General features: G+C 35.0%; 1 protein-coding gene across 4 annotated transcripts in view; it reads right to left on the reverse strand.

Annotated features, from left to right (window-relative positions):
* The window catches only part of CEP85L (centrosomal protein 85 like), a 212838-nt gene that overhangs the window by 124162 nt on the left and 67403 nt on the right, over window positions 1–21273 (reverse strand). For 3 of the 4 annotated variants that reach the window (XM_070496098.1, XM_014866119.3, XM_014866121.3), the window contains one exon: window positions 19065–19226. In XM_070496098.1, coding sequence (XP_070352199.1) covers window positions 19065–19226 — 162 coding nt within the window. Of the gene's footprint in view, window positions 1–18506; window positions 18589–19064; window positions 19227–21273 lie in introns of all 4 variants that reach the window. The other variant, XM_070496099.1, reaches the window with a different exon arrangement.

Genomic DNA, 21273 nt, shown 5'->3' on the forward strand with positions numbered 1-21273 from the left:
TCAAAATGGATCAAAGACCTAAAGATTAGGCCTGAGACAATAAGTCTTTTGGAAGAGAATATAGGCAGTACACTCTTTGACATCAGTTTCAAAAGAATCTTTTCGGACACTGTAACTCCTCAGTTGAGGGAAACAATAGAAAGAATAAACAAATGGGACTTCATCAGACTAAAGAGCTTCTTCAAGGCAAGGGAAAACAGAATTGAAACAAAAAAACAGCTCACTAATTGGGAAAAAATATTTACAAGCCACTTATCCGACAAAGGGTTAATCTCCATAATATACAAAGAACTCACACTGCTTAACAACAAAAAAACAAACAACCCGATCAAAAAATGGGCAGAGGACATGAACAGACATTTCTCAAAAGAAGATATGAATATGGCCAATAGACACATGAAAAGATGTTCATCATCGCTAATCATCAGGGAAATGCAAATCAAAACTACACTAAGATATCACCTTACCCCCGTTAGATTGGCAAAAACATCCAAAACCAAGAACGACAAATGTTGGAGAGATTGTGGAGAAAGAGGAACCCTCATACACTGTTGGTGGGAATGCAAACTGGTACAGCCACTATGGAAAACAGTATGGAGATTTCTCAAAAAGTTAAAAATAGAAATACCCTATGACCCAGCCATCCCATTACTGGGTATCTATCCTAAGAACCTGATATCAGATATCTCAAGAGTCCGTTGCACCCCTATGTTCATCGCAGCATTATTTACAATAGCCAAGACGTGGAACCAGCCTACATGCCCAGAAACTGATGATTGGATAAAGAAGATGTGGTATATATACACAATGGAATACTACTCAGCCATAAAAAAAGACAAAATTGGCCCATTCACAACAATGTGGATGGACCTCGAGGGCATTATGTTAAGCGAAATAAGTCAGTCAGAGAAAGACGAACTCTATATGACTCCACTCATAGGTGGAAATTAGTATACTGAGAAGGAGATCTGATCGGTGGTTACCAGGGAAAAGGGGGGGTGGGGGGAGGGTACGGAGGGGGAAGTGGTGTACCCACAACATGACTAACAAAAATGTACAACTGAAATTTCACAAGCTTGTAATCCATCATAACATTAATAAAAAAAAATAAAAAAAAACAAAAAACAAAAAAACAAAGGCTCTTGGAGTGGGTTGCCAGCCACACGCCAGTGTCTGTCTACCCCAGCTGCATGTAAACTTGGAGGTGGGCCAAGAGGGTGTGAGTTATGACACTCACAGCAGCTGCTACATGAGGGTGACACCCTAACTGAACAGTTTCAGATAAAGTGTGGCTGAATAGAATAATAAAAATTTGGAATCTTGCAAAAAAAAAAGAATTCAGATTTAAAAAGATAAAATAACGGCCTTTGAGCCTGCCTCTCATGTGCCACATGATCTGGGAGAGGAAGACTGCACTGCGTCAGAGCCACGCCTAAGCAACAATTAAGTTCTTTCTTGCCTGGGGTCCTATACTCCCAGCTTCCCCTTGCTTCTCCCTTAATCACTCAACGCTGGTACCACATGTAGGTCATGCACGACACAGTGAGAGCTGCATGCTTCAGAAACAACGCCCTCTCAGACTCACTTTTGGGGCAATGGCAGCTATTCACATGGCCTCCAGGTCTCAGCAAAGAAAACCTAGGAAGAAGCTAGTGATCTGCTGGTGTGGCTTATGTTACAATTTAGTAGTCTTCCGATGCATCTATCCTCATGTCATAGATCTATTTCTTACCAAACTGGAATTTGACACCCCATGAACAAATTACCACAGCTAAAAAGTAGGGCCGCTAATCTTAAATTAGTGTCTCAACTTCTTGTTAAATATAAAAATCTCACACCCTTAGTTAGCATTATTTGAAACCTCAAAATACCATAGCTAAAAGCAAATCATTCAATGGTAATTTGAGCATATTCTTCTGTGTCAGCGTCCCTTCCCTGCTGAGACTCTGATGCAGCCCTCACTTCCACTTTGATCTCTGTAATTCTGCAGTTCTTGAAACACAGTAAATATCCAATAAATATTTAGTAAGCAAATAAATGAATGAACAAAGGGAAGGTACCTCTCTCTATATATATATGAAATAGTCATTTATAAAACTGGATATTTGTAATTCATAGAGCACTTATATTCTGTACTCAGTAATTCTATATTCTTGTGTGGATTTTAAGTTTTTAGAGAATTAAAACACAACAGTAAAATACAGAAGAATGCAAGTTACTTTTCAGATGATTCACAGGATACTTTAGGGTATTTAGCAGTAGCCAATGAGCATCACTTGGAACATCAGTTATAACCAAACAATACTAAAGGGTGAAAGGGCTGGCTGTAGGGGGGTGGGGGGGGGAGTGTTGTGGGGTCTGACTAGATGGTACCATCCAGTTTGTTTTAGGTCTGACAACTTACTTCACAGATGTACTGTTTACTTAAAGTAAGGTATCATGCAATTTAAATAAAAACTATTCCATGTACTTTGATCTATACACCCAAAATTAAATTTACGTTTAGTATATAGAGGTACACCTATTCAACCATAATTGTCTTGTAAACAAAGAGAAATAATCACCAAGGTAAATAAGAACTTAAAATTTACTATTACAGTTAAATATCTGAGTTATATAACATAAGCAATGTTATCATTTGCAAAGAGTGACCAAACTTTAAGAGCTTGTAGCAAGAAAGGCGCTTTCCCCTTAAACACTCAATTCCCAGCCAAACTTCACATATGAAAGACTGGTGCAATCATACTCTTCCACTTTTCGCCTTCACGTGGGTACCTACTGGCCTAGCAGCAGACTACGCTCTGAGACTTTGGAGGAATGTTCCCCCTTCCCTCCTAACTACTGAGGGCCATTCCCCAACTGAGCACCAGAACTCTTGGGAATTTCAGGAATTCTCCAATCTAAAATCTCCCCACACCTTAATGTCCTACCATATCCACCTTAACTTTCTCTTTGCCAGGGGAACCAAGGCAATCCCACTGGAAGCTCTTAGCACTGTTAAAATGATAAAAGGGCTGTGCTCTTGACATCCCCAGACTGACAGCAGAATATAATTTATCATATACATAATGCTATTGATATAAATTTCTATTATATTAAATATTAAGTGGGCTGACAGGAGCTATTTTGAGAAGCCAATATTGTTTCCACTGGGAAATATATAAGAACACACACATACTCATAAAATCTCTGAAAGTAAACCCTTTACAAATTATACAATATCAATACCAGTATGTCCAAGAGAAATATAATGCAAGTTACGTTTTTAATTTTAAGGTATGTAGTAACTACATCAAAAGTAAAAATGAAAAGATAAAATTCATTTAATAATGACTTTTATTTAACCCACTATATGCAAGATATTATCATGTAATAAATATTAAAAAGTACTGATATTTTACATTTCTTTTTTCATACAAAGTATTCGAAATCCAGTGTGCATTCTACATCTCCATTCGGACGAGGCACAGTTCACGCACTGAATAGCCACATGTTGCTGGTAGCTACCATACTGGACCACACAGCTCTATGCTATTGTTTTCCACGAACTACCTCAAATATCTCCAGAAAGGAATTGACAGTAATTTACAGATCTAAGTATGTACACTGTACCAAGTACAGTAAGTGACTTGTAAGGAGAGTTAAATCAGGAGTTTTTAAATAGTCAACCTCTTGTACTAAGTAAATCATGTAGTTACTTAATATGCACCTTGAGGTTTTCACAAGAATCAGTTTTTTAAGAATTCAAATGCCCTCGCACATTCATTTACACGTGGATTCACCTAAAAACTATCACAACAAACCAGAATAACGCAGCACTTCATGCCGCAGCCTTGTAAATCAAGAAGTAATACCCAGCTGCAAGACAAACAGCAACAGTAATAAAGGCAGCTAAGTAAATTATTCTGTAGATAAATACTCTAAAACGAACTCAAACCACATTTAGTAACACTGGTCCAAATTTCACGACTATTATTTAGAAATTAATAAAATTACATGCCATGGTAATTCTCAGCTAGGGGTTGTAGTACAAAGGAGATGAACACTTTTTAAGTTATTCTATAATGTTTGGAATTTAGTAAAGATAGATTTGTTTAATTTTATAAATGAGAAAAATAAACATTGTATAGACCTATGGTTATTGGATGACAAAAAGATTTATATAATCAAAGACCAAAGTATGTAAGACACAGCTATGTGACACTGATATGAAATAATCTAATATAGAACATGTTTGAAAGCTGACATTGTTATAAATATCAAACATTTATGTTCTAATGAAGGCTATTTTCGATATTTAGTAATCCTCCACAATGGTTATTTCTCTGAGCCTTTTACATTAAACAAATATGCCATGAAGCAAATCCCACAATGAAAAACAAAGATTATAAATTAGAAGACTCAGGACACTTACCAAAGAGGAGAGAAGGTAAAGAACAAATGAACAACTCCCACAAAGAGGAAATCATGAAGACTTCAGGAAGGAAAATACGCACTACTTGGAATCAAGTATTACATCAGCCAACACATCAAGCTTTCCTTCTAAATAAATAGTCTTTAATATGCCTGCTAAACTATTTCCTATATTCAGATAAAAATTTTTTTTAACTTTTTTTTTTTAAAGATTTTTTTTTCCTTTTTCTCCCCAAAGCTCCCAGGCACACAGTTGTATATTCTTAGTTGTGGGTCCTTCTAGTTGTGGCATGTGGGATGCCACCTCAGCATGGCTCGATGAACAGTGCCATGTCCGTGCCCAGGATTCGAACCTACAAAACCCTGGGCCACTTGCAGCGGAGCACGCGAACTTAACCACTCAGCCACGGGGCCAGCCCCCTCAGATAAAATTTTTAAATAACCACTTTTTTTTAACAGGAGTACTCTTCACCTCTCTATTCAATAATAAATGCAAACAAGATCATTCATTACCACCACCAGTCAACTCAAACCACCATTCTGATACATTTTCCACAGAAGTTCCAAGTTTCTGTTATTGGTTGTCAGTCTTCCCGAGGCCTACTCCTTCATTTTATTTTCATCCACCATTCCTTCTACTCCTTATCCTTTCCTAGAACACTTGTCCTATGCGCCCATTAATCTTCAAACTGTGATACTGTTTTATCCGTATAGAATAGCCTCTAAATAACACAATCTACTATGATTATGCATTAAACTCAATGGATTCTTTGTCCATCAGAATATTTTCTATAGTGTAAAATCACTCACTGTTTCATGTATTAATAAAAAACTGTCAGAGTTCAACTTGGTGGCAATGGCAAGAACTAATGGAAAGCCAAAAAATTTAACATCTTCACATCAGCCCAATTCAAGTGGAAATCATGTTCTTCACCCCAAAAGATTATAGAAACTTGTATTTAATACCTGATGAATTATTCAGTGAGAAAAGCAGTGATATTTGCAACTATTAACACAAATAAATTAGTTTTAAATTAATTCAAAGAATAAAGAGAAAAGGCAGTGTTCTAAATAGAAAAGATAAGTAACTATATAATAATACACAGCTGTATCAAAGAGTTTCTGGAGATTATGAAAAAAAGATACTCTTACAGTCATATTCTCAATGAGATATTTTCAGTTCTTCAGCCAGTCATCACGAAAAGGCAGCACCCCAGCCCTGACATTGTAGGGCCTGGTTTGGGGGCGGGGGCGGGGGGTATGGGAGGTTAAAGCTCTTTTTGGCCAAAATAAGGACGGAAAATCCCCAGCTGCACCCAGATTAATACCATAATACGCTATGCAGGTTGAAGTAACTGCATATAAAAAGATCACTGTGTTTTTAAGCCAAAGCTCTGAAAAGCTAAAGAATTTGTCTCTGGATCTCACGTAAACTTTTCAGCAGAAAATCCCAGAGCAAACACTCTGCAACTTTTAAATCCTCAGATTTGTTATCTTCCCACATCATTCTCTCCTCAAAAAAATTTTTAAAGTTCACTGATGAGACCAAATAGCTAATAATACATTTATGAAAAAAAACAACAAAGCAGTTCTCCTGCTTTATTTCCAACTCAACTTAGTTCAAATTACTCTCCAGCAATTATTTTATGCCTTTCTGTTTAACTCCATAGTCTATCGCAGTGTTGTGGATTGAATTCTGTCCCCCATAAAGACACATGAAAATCTTAACTCCTGGTACCTATGAATGTGATCTTATTTGGAATTAGGGTCTTTGCAGATGTAATCAAGTTAAGATGAGGTCATTCTGGATTAGGGTGGGCCCTAAAACCAAGGACCAGTGATATTATAAGGTGAGAGAGAGACCTGAAGATACAGCGGAAACCCAGCGAAGGCAGCCAAGGGAAGGAGGCAAAGATGAGAACTATGACATCATAAACCAAGGAATGCCAGGGACTTCCGGTAACCACCAGAAGCTAAAGGAGGCAAAGAAGAAAAGTTCTTCCCTAGAGACTTTAAAGGGAGCATGACCCTGTTGACACCTTGATTTTGGACTTGCACTCTCCAGACCTGTGAGAAAATATAGTTCTATTGTTTTAAGCCACCCAGTTTGCGGTAATTTGCTATGGCATCCCTAGGACACTAATACAGGGGAGTAGGAGTTAACAGTCCTGAACCTGCTTTACTTGTCTACCGGGAGCTGAACCAATAAGTCAACGGACAGTAGATGGTGGGACGTATCTCACCTTTCGAGAAAGAAGGAAAGATATGCAAGGTAAAAAGGCTAAAATGAATTCTGCTGTACTGGATTAGAGTTGGAAACATCAGTATGAACTCCTGTTTAGCTTAATACAGATACTGATGAATAGACACAGACAAAACTATAGGTATGTATACACAGGATATTATACATACCTACATAACCTAGCTCTGTCCTCTGAGAGGGTCTAGGAGCAATGACATCCCAGCACTAATAAGCATTCCTAGCACCCAGATCTTGATTTCTAAATACCCTTATTCAATAAAAGGAACCAGAGTTCTTTGGAGAAATGGCTGATTCTAGGGCTAAGGTAGGGAAAATATAAGATAAGCATGGAATATCTTAGTATCCAAAAGTAAGGAAGTGCTCAAAAAATAAAAGGATGTGGTAGGGGGCACAAAGTGTCACAGGCAACCTGAAAGAGTTTCCAATGGCCAAAACTGGAATAACCTGAGCAATAAATTATTATTGGACCAAAACCTAAAAGATAAAATAAATATACAAAGTCCATAATGATATAAATAAGTGATTAAATAAATGAGGGAGATGAGTCTTTCTTATAAAAGAATTACAAATAATATATGTAGGTATTTTCCCCTCCAGGATGTTGAACTCAGTACCTCCAGCCCCATTTTGAGTTTAGACTGGACTTAAGTGACTTGCTTCCAAAAAACAGAATATGGGAGGGAAAAATAATAGTCTTTTAGTGGAGAAACCTGGCAAACATATCTCAACCCAGGGATCAAGGTTAATGTCACCAGTGATGTCTTTTGACTATCATGTATCCTGATACAATAAGAGCACTTTCACCTCTGTAGTATTCTTTGCAGAAAGTATAGCCTCAATCTAATCACAAGAAAACATCAGATAAATCCAATTTGAGAGACATTCTATAAAATGCCTAATCAGTCCTCCTCAAAACTGTTAAGGTGGGGGCTGGCCCAGTGGTGTAGTGGTTAGGTTCACACCCTCTGCTTTGATGGCCTGGGGTTCTCAGTTTCAGATCCTGGGCACAGACCTATACATCACTTGCTCATCAAGCCATGCTGTGGCAGCATCCCACATACAAAACAGAGGAAGACTGGCGTGGATGTTAGCTCAGGGACGATCTTCCTCAAGCAAAAAAGAGGAAGATTGGCAACAAATGTTAGCTCAGGGTCAATACTTCTCACACACAAAAAAACAAACTGTTAAGGTTATGAAAAACAAGAAAAGAGAGAGAAACTGTGACAGATCAGAGAAGATTAAGAAGACATTACAACTAAATGTAACGTGGTATCCTAAATAGGAACTAGGAACAGAAGGAGAACATTATGGAAAAACTGGTGAAGTTCTAATATAAAGTCTGAAGTTTAATTTAAAAAGTAAGTATGTATATACATGAGCCCATAGTGATATAAATAAGTGATTGAAAAAATAAATGGGAGAGAAGGGACAAATATATCTTAAAGAAAAATTCCAAATTTTAAATTCAGATACTTCCTCTTCCAGGAGTTTAATCCTCCCCAGCTGACTTGCATCCAAAGAATAGAATACAGAAAGGAGAAAAACAGTTACTATACCATGGAGAAACCTGGCAAGCCTGGGCCTACCAGTTCTGGAGCCTTTTTGAGAATGTTTAATAATATAAATTGACAGCTTGTTCCTGAATTCCTCTGTTGCTGGTTTAGGATTCAGCTCTTGGGGACCTGCTAAGAAAATTTCTTACTTACTCTTCTGACTTACAGCTCCCAAAAGTATACTCTTTTTTTCCTTTTGTTCTTGTCATCATAGGTTGTTTTTCTTTTTTAATTTTTTTCCCTGAGTTAGTGAGATCTCAGAAAGGAACAAAATTAGAAGAGAGTGTTCAATTTGTTGTCTTAACCTTGAAATTTACTTGAATTTCTTTCTAGGTTGGAACATATATTGCTATCTAATTATTTTAACTGGATACACAGTGAAATATTTAACCATTTCTCTATTGATAGACACAAAGTTGTTTCTAATTTTTCAGTATTACAGCGAATATTCTTATACATTTTATCTTTGTTCAACAGCGTGTGTGCTGAATCAAGGATATATATACCTTACATAAGTTATTGAGAGGTAAGTAATTTGACCTCTTGGTGTCTCACTTTCCCCATCAGAGCATGCTTATTAGGATTAAATGAGTTAACACGTGTAACGTGCCTAGAACATAATAACTAAGCTATCCAGTTGTTAGTTATCACGGCCAAACTGCCCTCTATCAAAGGTGAATATGTGCACTGGTTTTCAGAGTACAACTTTTGCCATCTTTGCTCAGATTCTGGATATTACAGTCTATTTTTTGGAGAAAGGGGGCAATCTCATTGGTGAAAAGCAGCATCTCATCATCTAGATTTTCATTTCACTATGACTGAATTTGATTATCTTTCAGATGCTTACTGGCAATTTTCACTTTTTGCACAAATTGTTTATATCTTTTATCTATAAAATTTTCTAAATTGTGAAATATTCTAAATTTTACAGATAAATACCTGTTTTTGGGAATTTCCCTTATTTGTAGGAGCTCTTTAAATAAAATGAATATTATTTCCTTATTAGTTTTACTACAAATATTTATTCCTAACATGTCCCTTTTCTTATCTAGTATCTTTCATCAGCATTCAAAAATTTTTGTTTATTAAATCAAATCTGTGTTTTGTGGCCTAAGAAGAATATTTCTAACGTGAGAATATAAAATTAATCTATCTCCTAGCACTTTTACGATTTTTCTTTCTTTCCTCTTCTTCTCCCCAAAGCCCCCCAGTACATAGCTGCATATTCTAGTTGTAGGTCCCTCTGGCTGTGCCATGTGGGATGCCACCTCAGCATGTGCCATGTCCTCGCCCAGGATCCGAACTAGTGAAACTTCGGGCTGCTGAAGCGGAGCACGCGAACTTAACCACTTAGCCACAGGGCCGGTCCCTATGATTTCTTAAAGAAACCATTAGCTCTTTAATTCACTTCAAATTTAACTTTCTTACAGTTTGAGATCAGGATCTAATATCACTTTTTTGGGGCCTAATCTTTCATTACTGTTTTGAAATGCTGTCTTCCTATTATGCATCAAATTTCCAAATATGCATGTGTTTTAAAAAAGTACTTATGTTGATATGTTTGCTATAGAAATGCTATATATATATATGATTTTTTTTTTGCCAATTGGTGGAATAGAAATTGTAGGCTTTAGTTTTATTCTCTGATTTATCGTTTGGCTCATCATGTTAGGAGGAATTTTATTCATTCTCTGTGTTTCTTCCAATACAGGAAAAAATAGGTCCCCATGGAAGCCTGCTTTACTCTTAAATGCCCATGGAGGTCAAACCCAGTCCCATGCTTATCTCAATGCTTAAATCTCCTTGGAGAATAGAATAATTCTAGGAGACTCAGGTGATGTGGATTAGGTCCTGTGAATTATTTCAAAATGAAAATTATTTTTTAAAGAAATCTAATATAGGTAAGTAAAAAAAAAAGGGAAAGCAAATCACAAAACACATATGCGATGACCTAGTTTTTTAAAAGCCTGTGTGTATGTGAATAAATGCACAGCAAAAGGTCTAAAAGAACATGCAACATAATAATAACATTTTTGACCTCAAAAAGTGAAGACTGGAGAAGAAGAAATAAAAGACTTCACTTTTTTGCTCTATTTTATTCTATACAGGTTCAAATTTTTCAAAGACCATAAATTTAATAATGTCTGAAATATCAATTTACTCTTAAAATCATGTTCATCATTATGCTTTTTTAAATGTGCATTTACTTACTACTTTTTAAAATCCGGGGGGAAAAGAGTAAATAAATACATATTAGTAGTTGACATTAAGGAAAAGTTTTACGATCATTTTTTTCTTCTCTTCATTTTTTTTCATTTATGTCTACATTACAGAATTTCTGGTTCAAGATCATTGCCTGAACGCACAAAGTTATATTTTCTCCCTTCCAAGACTCAATGAAATGACACAAAAGTAACAAGGTAGAAACTCACAGCAATGAACAATACAGGACCATCAGCAAAAGAAATTACAACAAAATTCCAGAAGCTGGAAAATGAGGAGTGTTAATTATTGAATTAGGACACGAGACGGCATAAAATACCAGTCTTGGGAATGTAGCACAGAGAGTTCATCTGTCTGGGGAACATTAAAGAGGCTCTAATCTTGGAAATATCAGGTACAAAAGCAGGCTAACCCTATTCTACGATACGAATTATAAACAAACCCAAAACAAAGCAGGAGGTATAAAACTGTGAGGGTGGAAGTAGAAGTATCATTGTTTTACGTAAGTCGGCTGGGGAACCGTCCTAGGGAGGGGGAATTTGAGGAAAGAGACACACGAAAAAAGTAAGAAAGCAAGGAAGAAGAACAGAAATCATTTTTTAAACAATGATGATAATGCAAAGAACTGCACTAAACAATTTAAAAATCATATAATTAAATCCTCATAGTATATAACAAAGTTATCTCCGATTTAGAGATGAAAAAACTCAGGCTCAAAGAAGTGAGAAATTATTCAAGGTTGTACAGATAATTAAATGATAACAGGTTTAAACAAAGCTTTAAGCTCTTAACTACCATATTAGTAAGAGTAGTAGTTTCACCTTTTGGGAACTAGTTTACTCATTTATATAATGGTCTGATTAATTGCCTCTAAAGTCCCACCCAATTCTAACACTATGACTAATTGTTACCAAAGAAAATAACCCTATTTATTATCTATAGCTTAAGAAAATATTCCATTAGAATGCCTGAAAGCTTCAAAAAAAAAGTCTATAATGAGACATTTTATTTAATATTTCTGGAATATCACCAGCTTCCCACTGAAAGTAATGCCTTTAAAAGCAGTTTTAAAAAAAATATAACAAATTTTTACATTTAGACAAAATTTAGTTTGTTTGACTTTTATTTCCTTCCTGAACTCAACTTTTTTCTTTTGTGTATCAACTTATTCTTGAGGGACTCTGAAATCAATTTCAATAGTAAGGCACATAGAATAATATACTAAGATGTTATTTCAGATCAATCAAGTAGAAAACTCACCATTACAACTGTCAACATACTCTGTCAACTTTATTCCAAGGGGCCAAATATGAATGAGAACATTTAACCAAATTTACAATAAAATCAATAGCTCGAAGAATATTCATTCACAAACTAAATAAGGCTGTGAAAACAGGATATAAAATTTAGAGAAAGTAAAAAAGAAAGCTAAAGAAACATAAGAACTATATATTTAAATTATTTTCATCTTTTAATTTAACAAAAGAATATCTTACAAATAGATTTTTTTTTTTTTGTAATACACATTCCTGTTCGTCTGCCACTTCACCTTGTATATATTTCCTACCTTTCCTTGAGTTATATGTTTTAGAGAGTCAACTGCTGTCGGATATAAGACCATAATAAAATCAATATTCTATGCAACTGAATATTCTATGTTTTCTTTTTGCCTCATATCTCCCAGACTCGAAGGTGAAAAAGCCAGAAACCCAAAAGAACCAGTGGGCCCCAAAAACTCCCCCAAAACCCCTGTTCTTCCAGGAAAGAGGAAGCCAACAAGACAGAAAGTTTTTAGACAGTAACCACTCTTCTCCAGCCAAACACCACAAAAAAAACTGTGGCCCTACCTCCACCCACATCAACAAAGCCAAGTGGGAAACCTAGACTTCCAACTTTGCCAAGCTACAACAAAGTACCCTAATATCCCCATCAGGGTAGGATCAAAGAAGGCCAAGTAGGGAGACAGGATTTTCATCCCTGTCCAGCAGTATAGAGCCCTACCTCCTCCATACACACACACTTACGTTATAACAGAAGAGCCTATACAGAGTTAGGACATTCACCATCACCCAGCAATAACGAGGCCACAGTGGCATCAGTGGTGATCACATGGAAAACCTGGACTTCCATCCATGACCAGCAATAACAAGGCACTCCCCTCCCTCCAAACTCCTCTGCTATCAACAGAGGTCAGAGAGGGAAGCTGGACTTCTGACTCCACCTGGCAGTAAGAAGAGAGTGTCCCTTCCCCCTCACATGCCAGAGTGGTATCTAAAAAAGCCAGCTAACAGAAAAGGTTTAAGTACATAAACAAACAAATATTTATAATAATTTTATATTATGTTTACTTATATGTAAATAAATGCTATAGCTTATATTTATAAAATTGTAATTTATAAGTATAAGTAAACATTTATTACTTAATAAATAAATCCAGAATCTCACAATACAAAATTATCCAAGTTTCAAATGAAAATCATCTGCCATACAAAGAACCAGTAAGTTCTCAAACTGAATGAAAAAAAGACAAAGATGTCACCACCAAGATAACAGAAACGTTAGAATTCTCTGACAAAGACTTTTTAAAAATCATCATAAAATTACTTTGCTGAACAATTAAAGACATGCCTGAAACCAATGACAAAACAGAAAAGCATCAGCAAAAAATAATAAAAAGTCTCAGCAAAGAAACAGAAAATATAAAGAAAAACCAAAATAAAAATTTGGAACTGAAAAATACAATAATAGAATTAAAAAGCTCAGTGGATAGGCTCAACAGGAGAATGGAGCAGACCAAAGAAAAATATCAGTGAAATGGAAGACAGAACAATAAACATTACCCAATCTGAACAACAAACAAAAAATAGGCGGAAAAAAAAACAAAAGGAAGAGAGCACGAGAGACCTGTAGAACAACAGGTTTTAGAATTTATGCCATCAGAGTCCTAGTAGGAAAAAGAGGCTGAAAAAGTACTCAAAGAAAATAATGGCTAAAAACTTCCATTTACAGATTCAAGAGTCTGTACAAACCCAAAAAAACACACTCACAGACAGGTGATATTCAATTTCTGAAAATGAAGACAAAGAAAAAACCCTTGAAAGTAGCCAGAGAAAAATGACAGCAGATTTGTTTTCAGAAACCAGGGAGGCAAGAAAAAAGTGGCACAATACTTTCGAAGTACTGAAAGAAAAGAACTGTCAAACTAGAATTGTATACCAAATGAAATTATCCTTCAGGAATCAAGGGGAAATCTAAGTTGAAAGAAAACTAATTTGTCACTAGCATATGTATCCTAAAAGAATAGCTAAAGTGCTCTAAACCAAAAGAAAACAACAATATAAGGAACCTTGTAACACAATGAAGGAAGAAAGAAAAGAACGAATGCAGGAAGCAAAAATATGAGTAACATACAACAGGTTTTCTGTCTCCACTTGAGTTTTCTAAATTATGTTTGACAGTTAAAGTAAAAATTATGACACTGTCTGATGTGGTTATAAATATATGTAGAGAAAATATCTGAAACAATTTTATTACAAATAAGGGAGGTAAGGTTTGTATACTCCACTCAAACTGTTAAAATGTTATATATGGCATGTATATTACATATATACATGACATATGTAATGTAATACCTAGAGCAACTACTGGAAGAGCTAAACAAACAGATATACTTAAAAATACTATAGATAATCCAAATGGAATTTTAAAAACGTTTATCCCACAGGAAGGCAGGAAAATGAAAACAGAAACAAAGAGAACAGAAAAATTAAGTATTGATACAACAAGAATTACATTAAACGTAAATGACCTACATATACCAATTAAAAGAAACTGGCAGAGTGGATTAAAAACCATGACCCAATTATATGCAATTACAAGTAACTTACTTCAAATATAATGATACTGATAGGTTGAAAGTAAAAGAATAGAAAACATATACCATTTAAACATTAATCAAAGGAAAACAGGATGGCTGTGTTAATGTCAGATAAAGTAGACTTCAGAACAAAGAAAATTACCAGCAATAGAGAGGGACACTATATAATGATAAAAGGGCCAATCCACCAAGAATACATAGCAATCCTAAATGTGTATGCACCAAACAAGAGAGTTGTAATATATGAAAGAAAAATTTATAGAAAAAAAAGAAATACAGAAATACACAATTATAGTTGAGACTTTTTGGAACTCCTTTCTCAACAACTGATTGAATAACTAGAAGAAAATCATCAAAGATACAGAAAAACTCAACAACATCATCAACCAACAGGATCGAATTAACATTTACAGAACACCTGACTCAACAATAGCAAAATACATGACCTTTTTAAGTATCCAGAGAACCAAACAGACCATATGTCAGGACCCAAAACAAATCAAAAAATTTAAAAGAACTGAAATCATAGAGCATGTTTCTAACCACAATGGCATCAAACTAGAAATTAAAAGCAGAAAGCAAGAAAATATCCAAACGCTTTGAAACTAAGAACACACTCTAAATAACCCTGGAGTCAAAGAGGAAGTCTCAAGGTAAATTAAGAAAACACACTGAACTGAATGAAAATGGAAACACAAAATACCAAAATCTGTGAGACACAGCTAAAGTGGTGCTGAGGGAAATTTATAGCACTAAATGCATATGTCTTAAAAGAGGAAAAGTTGCAAATCAATAACCTAATCTCCCACCTTAAGAACTTACAAAAAGAGCAAAATAAACCCAAAGCAGAAAGAAGGAAATAATAATGGCAGAATGGGTAAGTTCACATGCTCTGCTTTGGCAGCCCAGGGTTTTGCCAGTTTGAATCCTGGACGCAGACATGGCACTGCTCATCAAGCCATGCTGAGGCGGTGTCCCACATGCCACAACTAGAAGGACCCACAACTGACAATACACAACTATGTACTTGGGGGCTTTGGGGAGAAAAAGGAAAAATAAAATCTTTTTTTAAAAAAAAAGAAGGAAATAATAAAGAACAAATCACTAAAATTGAAAACAGAAAATAAAAGAAAAAATTAATGAAACAAAGAGCTGATTCTTTGAAAAGATCAATAAAATTGACAAACTAGTACCAAAACTAAAAAATAAAAAAGGAAGACACCACCAATTACCGACACCAGAAATGGAACAGCGGATATCACTATAGAGATTGCAGATATCAAAGGGATAATAAGAGAACTCTATGAACAATTCTATACACATAAACTAGACAACATGGACCGCTTCCCCAAAGAAACAAACTATCACAACTCAATCAGTTTGAAAGAGATCATTAGACTAGCCCTATAACTATTAAGAAAATTGAATTCATGATTTTAAAACAATGAAAAAACAAATCTCTAGGCCCACATGGTTTCACTGAAGAATTTTACCAAACATTTAAAGAAGAATTAACACCATTCTACGTAATCTCTTCCAGCAAATAGGAGGGGACACTTCCCAACTCATTTTATAAAAAGAGTATCATCCTGATATTGAAACAAGAGTATTATCCTGATATTGAAACAAACAAAAAAAAAACTATAGACCAATATCCCTTATGAATACACAAAAATGTTTCCTTAATAAAATAGTAAATAGAATTCAGCAATATATAAAAAGAATTATACACCATAACCAAGTAAATTTTATTCTATGGATGGAAAGCTAGTTCAGTATTTTAAGATCAAGCAATGGACTTTAACACCATATCAACAAACTAAAGAAGAATATCATACATCAACTGATGAAGAAAAAGCATTTGCAAAATCCAACACTTATTCATTATTAAAAAAACTCTCAGCAAACCAGGAATAGAGGGGAACTTCCTCAAACTGATAAAAGGCATCTAGAAAAAACCTACAGCTAATAGCTGTTATACAGCTATTTAACCGTGAAGACTGAATGAATGCTTTATTTATAAGATCAGGAAAAAGGCAAAGATGTCCATGCTTACTACTCATAATCAACACTGTGTTGGATGTTCTAGCCACTGCAATAAATAAAGCAAAGGAAACAAAAGTCATACAGATCAGAAAGGAAAACCATCCCTATTTACAGATGACATGATTGTCTCCACAAAAAATCCCATGAAATGTACCCAAAAAAACCTCCTAGAACTAAAAAGTGAGTTTAGCAATGTCACAAGATACAAGATAAATATACAAAAATCAATTATATTTCTACATAATAACAGTTAACACACTGACAACAAAACTGGAAATATAATACCATTTACAGTCACTCCAAAAAAAAAGAAATAGTTATAAATCTAACAAAACATATACAGGGCATGTATGCTGAAAACAACACAACAGTGGAGAATGAAATTAAAACCTAAATAAATGGAGATGGAGAAACATACCACGTTAAAGAATTGGAAGACTCAACAGAAAAAAGACGTCAATTCTCCCCAAACCGATACACAGACAACACAATTGCTATTAAATTCCCAGCAAGATTTTTTGTAGATATAGACAAAATTATTCTAAAACATATAGAAAAGCAAAGGAACTAGAATAGCCGAAACAATTTTGAAAAAAAAGGATAAAGTGAGAATAATTACCTTACCTGATTTCAAGATTTATTAAGCAAAAAAAAAAAAATTAACCTCAATCTATGTCTCACACTGTGCAGAAAGGATTAACTCAGCATGTCTGGGTATTTCACCTCCTGCATATTTAAAGAAAGGTTTTCCCCTAGAGCATGTAGGAAGTACCCTCTACATCCTGGAAAATCCTGCCTAATGAGAGTTTGTTTACCTGGGGACCCTGGGTCACTCCAGGTAGTCTATGTCAATAACATGACTTACGGTGGGCCTTGAACCACGTGTTATCACCTTGACCTATCAAAGGCTGGAGACTAAGGTCATCCACGGAGGCAGTCAAGCATGCCAACGTAACCAACCCACAATAAAAATCCTGGACACCAAGGCATGGGTACCTAGTCTGCCTAGCAATACTTCAAATGTGCTGTCACACATCATTGCTGGGAGTTAAGCACTGTTCACACAACTCCACTGGGAGAGGACAACTGGAAGTTCGGGCCTGGTGTCTCCCGGACCCTGTCCTTTGCTGCTTTTTCTATTGCTGATTTAAATCTGTAACCTTTGGCTGTAACAAACCATAACCATTAGAATAATAGCTTTTCTGAGTTCCATGATTCCTTCTAGCAAATCATTGAGCCTAACAATGATCTTGAGGACACCCAAACACAGATGCTTTATAAAAAATTAACTCAAAATAGATCATGGACTTCAATGTAAACATAAAATGATAAAAATTCTAGAAAAAAGATGAGGGAAAATCTTGAAGATCTGGGACCAGGCAAAGAGTTCTTAGACTTGACCTCAAAAGCAGAATCCATGTAGAGAAAAACTGATACACTGGACCTTATCAAATGTTAAAACTTCCTCTGCAAAAGACACTGTTAGAGGATGAAAAGACAAGCTACAGAGTGGAAGAAAATATTTGCAAACCACATGGCCAACAAAGGAATAGTATCTAAAATATATAAAGAACTCTCAAAACTCAACAGCAAGAAAGGAAATAATTCAATTAAAACATGGGCAAAAAACACGAAGAGACATTTCACTGAAGAGAACAGACAGATGGCAAATAGCGTGAAAAAATGTTTAACATTATTAGGTAAGGAGATGAAAAATAAAACCACAATGAGCTATCACTACATTCCTATCAGAAAGGCTAAAATTTTAGAACCACCAAAATGCTGGCAGAGATGAAGAGAAAAGTGGATCCCTCATACCAATCCATTTCCAATGCTGATGGAAATGGAATAGCCACTCTGGAAAACAGTGTTACAGTATCTTTAAAAACTAAATAAGAAACTACCCTACAACCAGCAGTTGTGCTCCTGAGCATTTACTGCAGAGAAATGAAGACATTATGTTCACACCAAAATCTGTACACAAATGTTTATAACAGCTTTACTCCTCATAGTCAAAAACCAGAAACAACCCAGATGTCTTTCAATGGGTGAATGGTTAAGCAAATATGGTCTAACACTAAATTGCTGAATACTACTCAGCAATAAAAAGGAATGAACTATTGATACATACAACAACCTGGATGACTCTCCAGAGGAAAGAAAACAGTTCCAAAGGGTTACATATCATATGAATCCATTTATATATAGCTTCCCTGAAATGACAAAATTATAGAAACGGAGAATAGATTAGTGGTTTCCCAGAGTTTGGAGGGAAGACGCTGTAGGCAACATGAGGTATATTATAATGACAGAAATGTTCTGTATTTTGACTCTATCAATGCCAATACCCTCGTCATGATACCCAACTATAGTGTTCCAAGATACTATCATGTGGTGGGGTGGGGAAAGACTGAATAAAGGGTATGTAAAATCTCTGGACTATTTCTTAAAATTGCATGATGATCTACAACTATCTCAAAATAAAAAGTTTAGTTAAAGTGAATGAAGGAAAAACTAATATGACCCTAGGACAATTTCCTTTGATATACAACAACACAGAACATTATCAAATATTTAAATATTACTTTATAGTTTCTTAGTTTGGAACAATAAAACACATCCCTTGAATGTTCACAATCACAACCACTCTCCAAAGAGTCATGTCTAAACATTAAGAATCTTAGCTCACCTTCCACGCTGTCAGAACAGGAAGTTCCAATGCCGGTGTCGCCACTGTCAGAAGCTATACTATGTCTCCTGATATGGTTATTTCGATGGTTAGATGGAACACTTGTGGCCTGCCACAAGGGTTCATTACCAGGTAACCATGCTGATGAAGAATAATCTGGGCCTACAAAGGAAAATATGCAAAAGTTAACACATTATAATGTCTATGAGTAGGCAGAAGATATCCTTTTTCGCCCTTGTGAAAAATACGTATAAAGCATAAAAAGTTTTCTACACAAAAAAAATTATAACAGATCAATGATATCTAAGATTCAACAAGTAAACATCTATTGCTCACATATCAATTCGATGCTGATTTAGCAGCTTCCTCTGGCTGAAAGATTCTGTTTTCTACTTTGAGTACTGAACTTTAAACATGTACTGCCGTCCTATTTAAAATGTCAAATCTATCATCTACCTATCTGGAAATGTCAGCACCCTGCTCTGGAATATTTGATGGGTAGGCATCTGAGATCCCATACACAGGCATTAGCTTGGAAGTGGGGCTCAGGAAAGTCTAATTGTATCATATTGCATGGTAATATAAGAAGAATGTGCTTATGGAGGATGAAAAAATTCTATTTTTTTCTACTATACCTTTATCACTTAAAATTCAAAATTATTTTGCATTATTTTAATTGATTTTATTTCTTCAGTTATCTTTTGATAAAAGTCTAACACCACAGCATCTTCCTGGCTCTTTGCTCAATTTTCCCTTTTGAGTTATATTAAATCCTTATTTTTTAGCTAGTTTATTACTTTTCAACAGTCTCTCAATCTTTATTTTCATTTATCTTGTCCATTTTGACTTAATTTTTGTCTTTTTCTGATTTATCCAGCATTTTACCTTTTTTGCTCACTTCATTCTCTTATTATCTATTACAATGCCACTCAAAGTGGACCAGTGTTGGTCTGTGAACTATTTATTACTAGTTCATGAAAGTTAGGTGCAGAAAAAAAGAATAAGCATTTAGAAATCTTTACAGAAATTTGAAAGAGCAATTTTAAATCTACTGAATTTTATATAAAACCAATAGAAGCACATATCTTTTTTATGGCTAACACAGTCATTCTCAAATTGGAGCCTGCAGAAGTTCTCTACAAGCATTTTGGGCCTTCATTTCAATGACATCCTTAAAAAATTAGTAAGCGCGTTAGAGATTATCTGAATAGCTACCTTAAAGCAGATTATTTCCACCTAATTTGAATGCCACTGTGTCTGTCTGTATAGCTACCTTAAAACAGATTTATCCTCATATAATTTCAATGCCCCCATTTGTGTTTTATGTTTGTAATTGCAGCTACCTTTAAGTAAACGGCAAATGACATATTGGGCACTAAACATCATGATGTGAAACAAGACATTTTTATAGCATTATCATGTGACACACTACTGAAATTGGCATGCGAGGAGTGCCTTCTAGTAGTTTAAACTAAGGATCAGCAAATGACAAACATGTCCGTAAAATTAATTACATGATTTTTACCACACTTTTAAGAATAATCATTCTCTGTATTAATACTAAAACAAAATACAAAAACATTAATAAAACCAGACCTGAAGCTATTTTCTACCATATTAATCCCAACATTAAAGATTTAGTTTTAATAAAATATTATGCCACATTAATATTATTTTGAGGTTTTATTTACATATACTTTATAAGTTAAATTTCTTTGGGTTTTATAAATATATGAAGTATATAAGTAGCCTTAAAGTCCATATACATTTAAATTAACTCAAGATTTTAAAAAATTAGCCAAAGGGACACTTTTGTCTTCTCTGGTCCACAACAACCACTTAAATCTCTGTAGATTCTAGACCTCTCTCAGAATGAGATTTATCTTAATTTATCTGATTAAAGACGCATTATATTAAAGCACCCAGTTAAGGTACTCCATCACCAGGCCTGCTCTAACTCTGATCCATCTATAGTCTACACCAAAATGTTTTCTTCAATCAGCTTAACATCCCACCTAAATGAACTCAAAGTCTTGTCTAAACTGTTATCAAAAAGGGAAACAGGCCCGCTACTTTCTCTCCCAAGTACAAACCTATCAGTTGGAGAAATATTTTTTTAGCAATACCCAGAAAATAGCATAAATAGGCTGGGAGTACATGTAAATGATAAAGATATGAAAAGACATCCAATCTCAGTAATAATGAAAGA

Source organism: Equus asinus, chromosome 24, assembly GCF_041296235.1.
Source record: "Equus asinus isolate D_3611 breed Donkey chromosome 24, EquAss-T2T_v2, whole genome shotgun sequence".
NCBI classification, from domain to species: domain Eukaryota; kingdom Metazoa; phylum Chordata; class Mammalia; order Perissodactyla; family Equidae; genus Equus; species Equus asinus.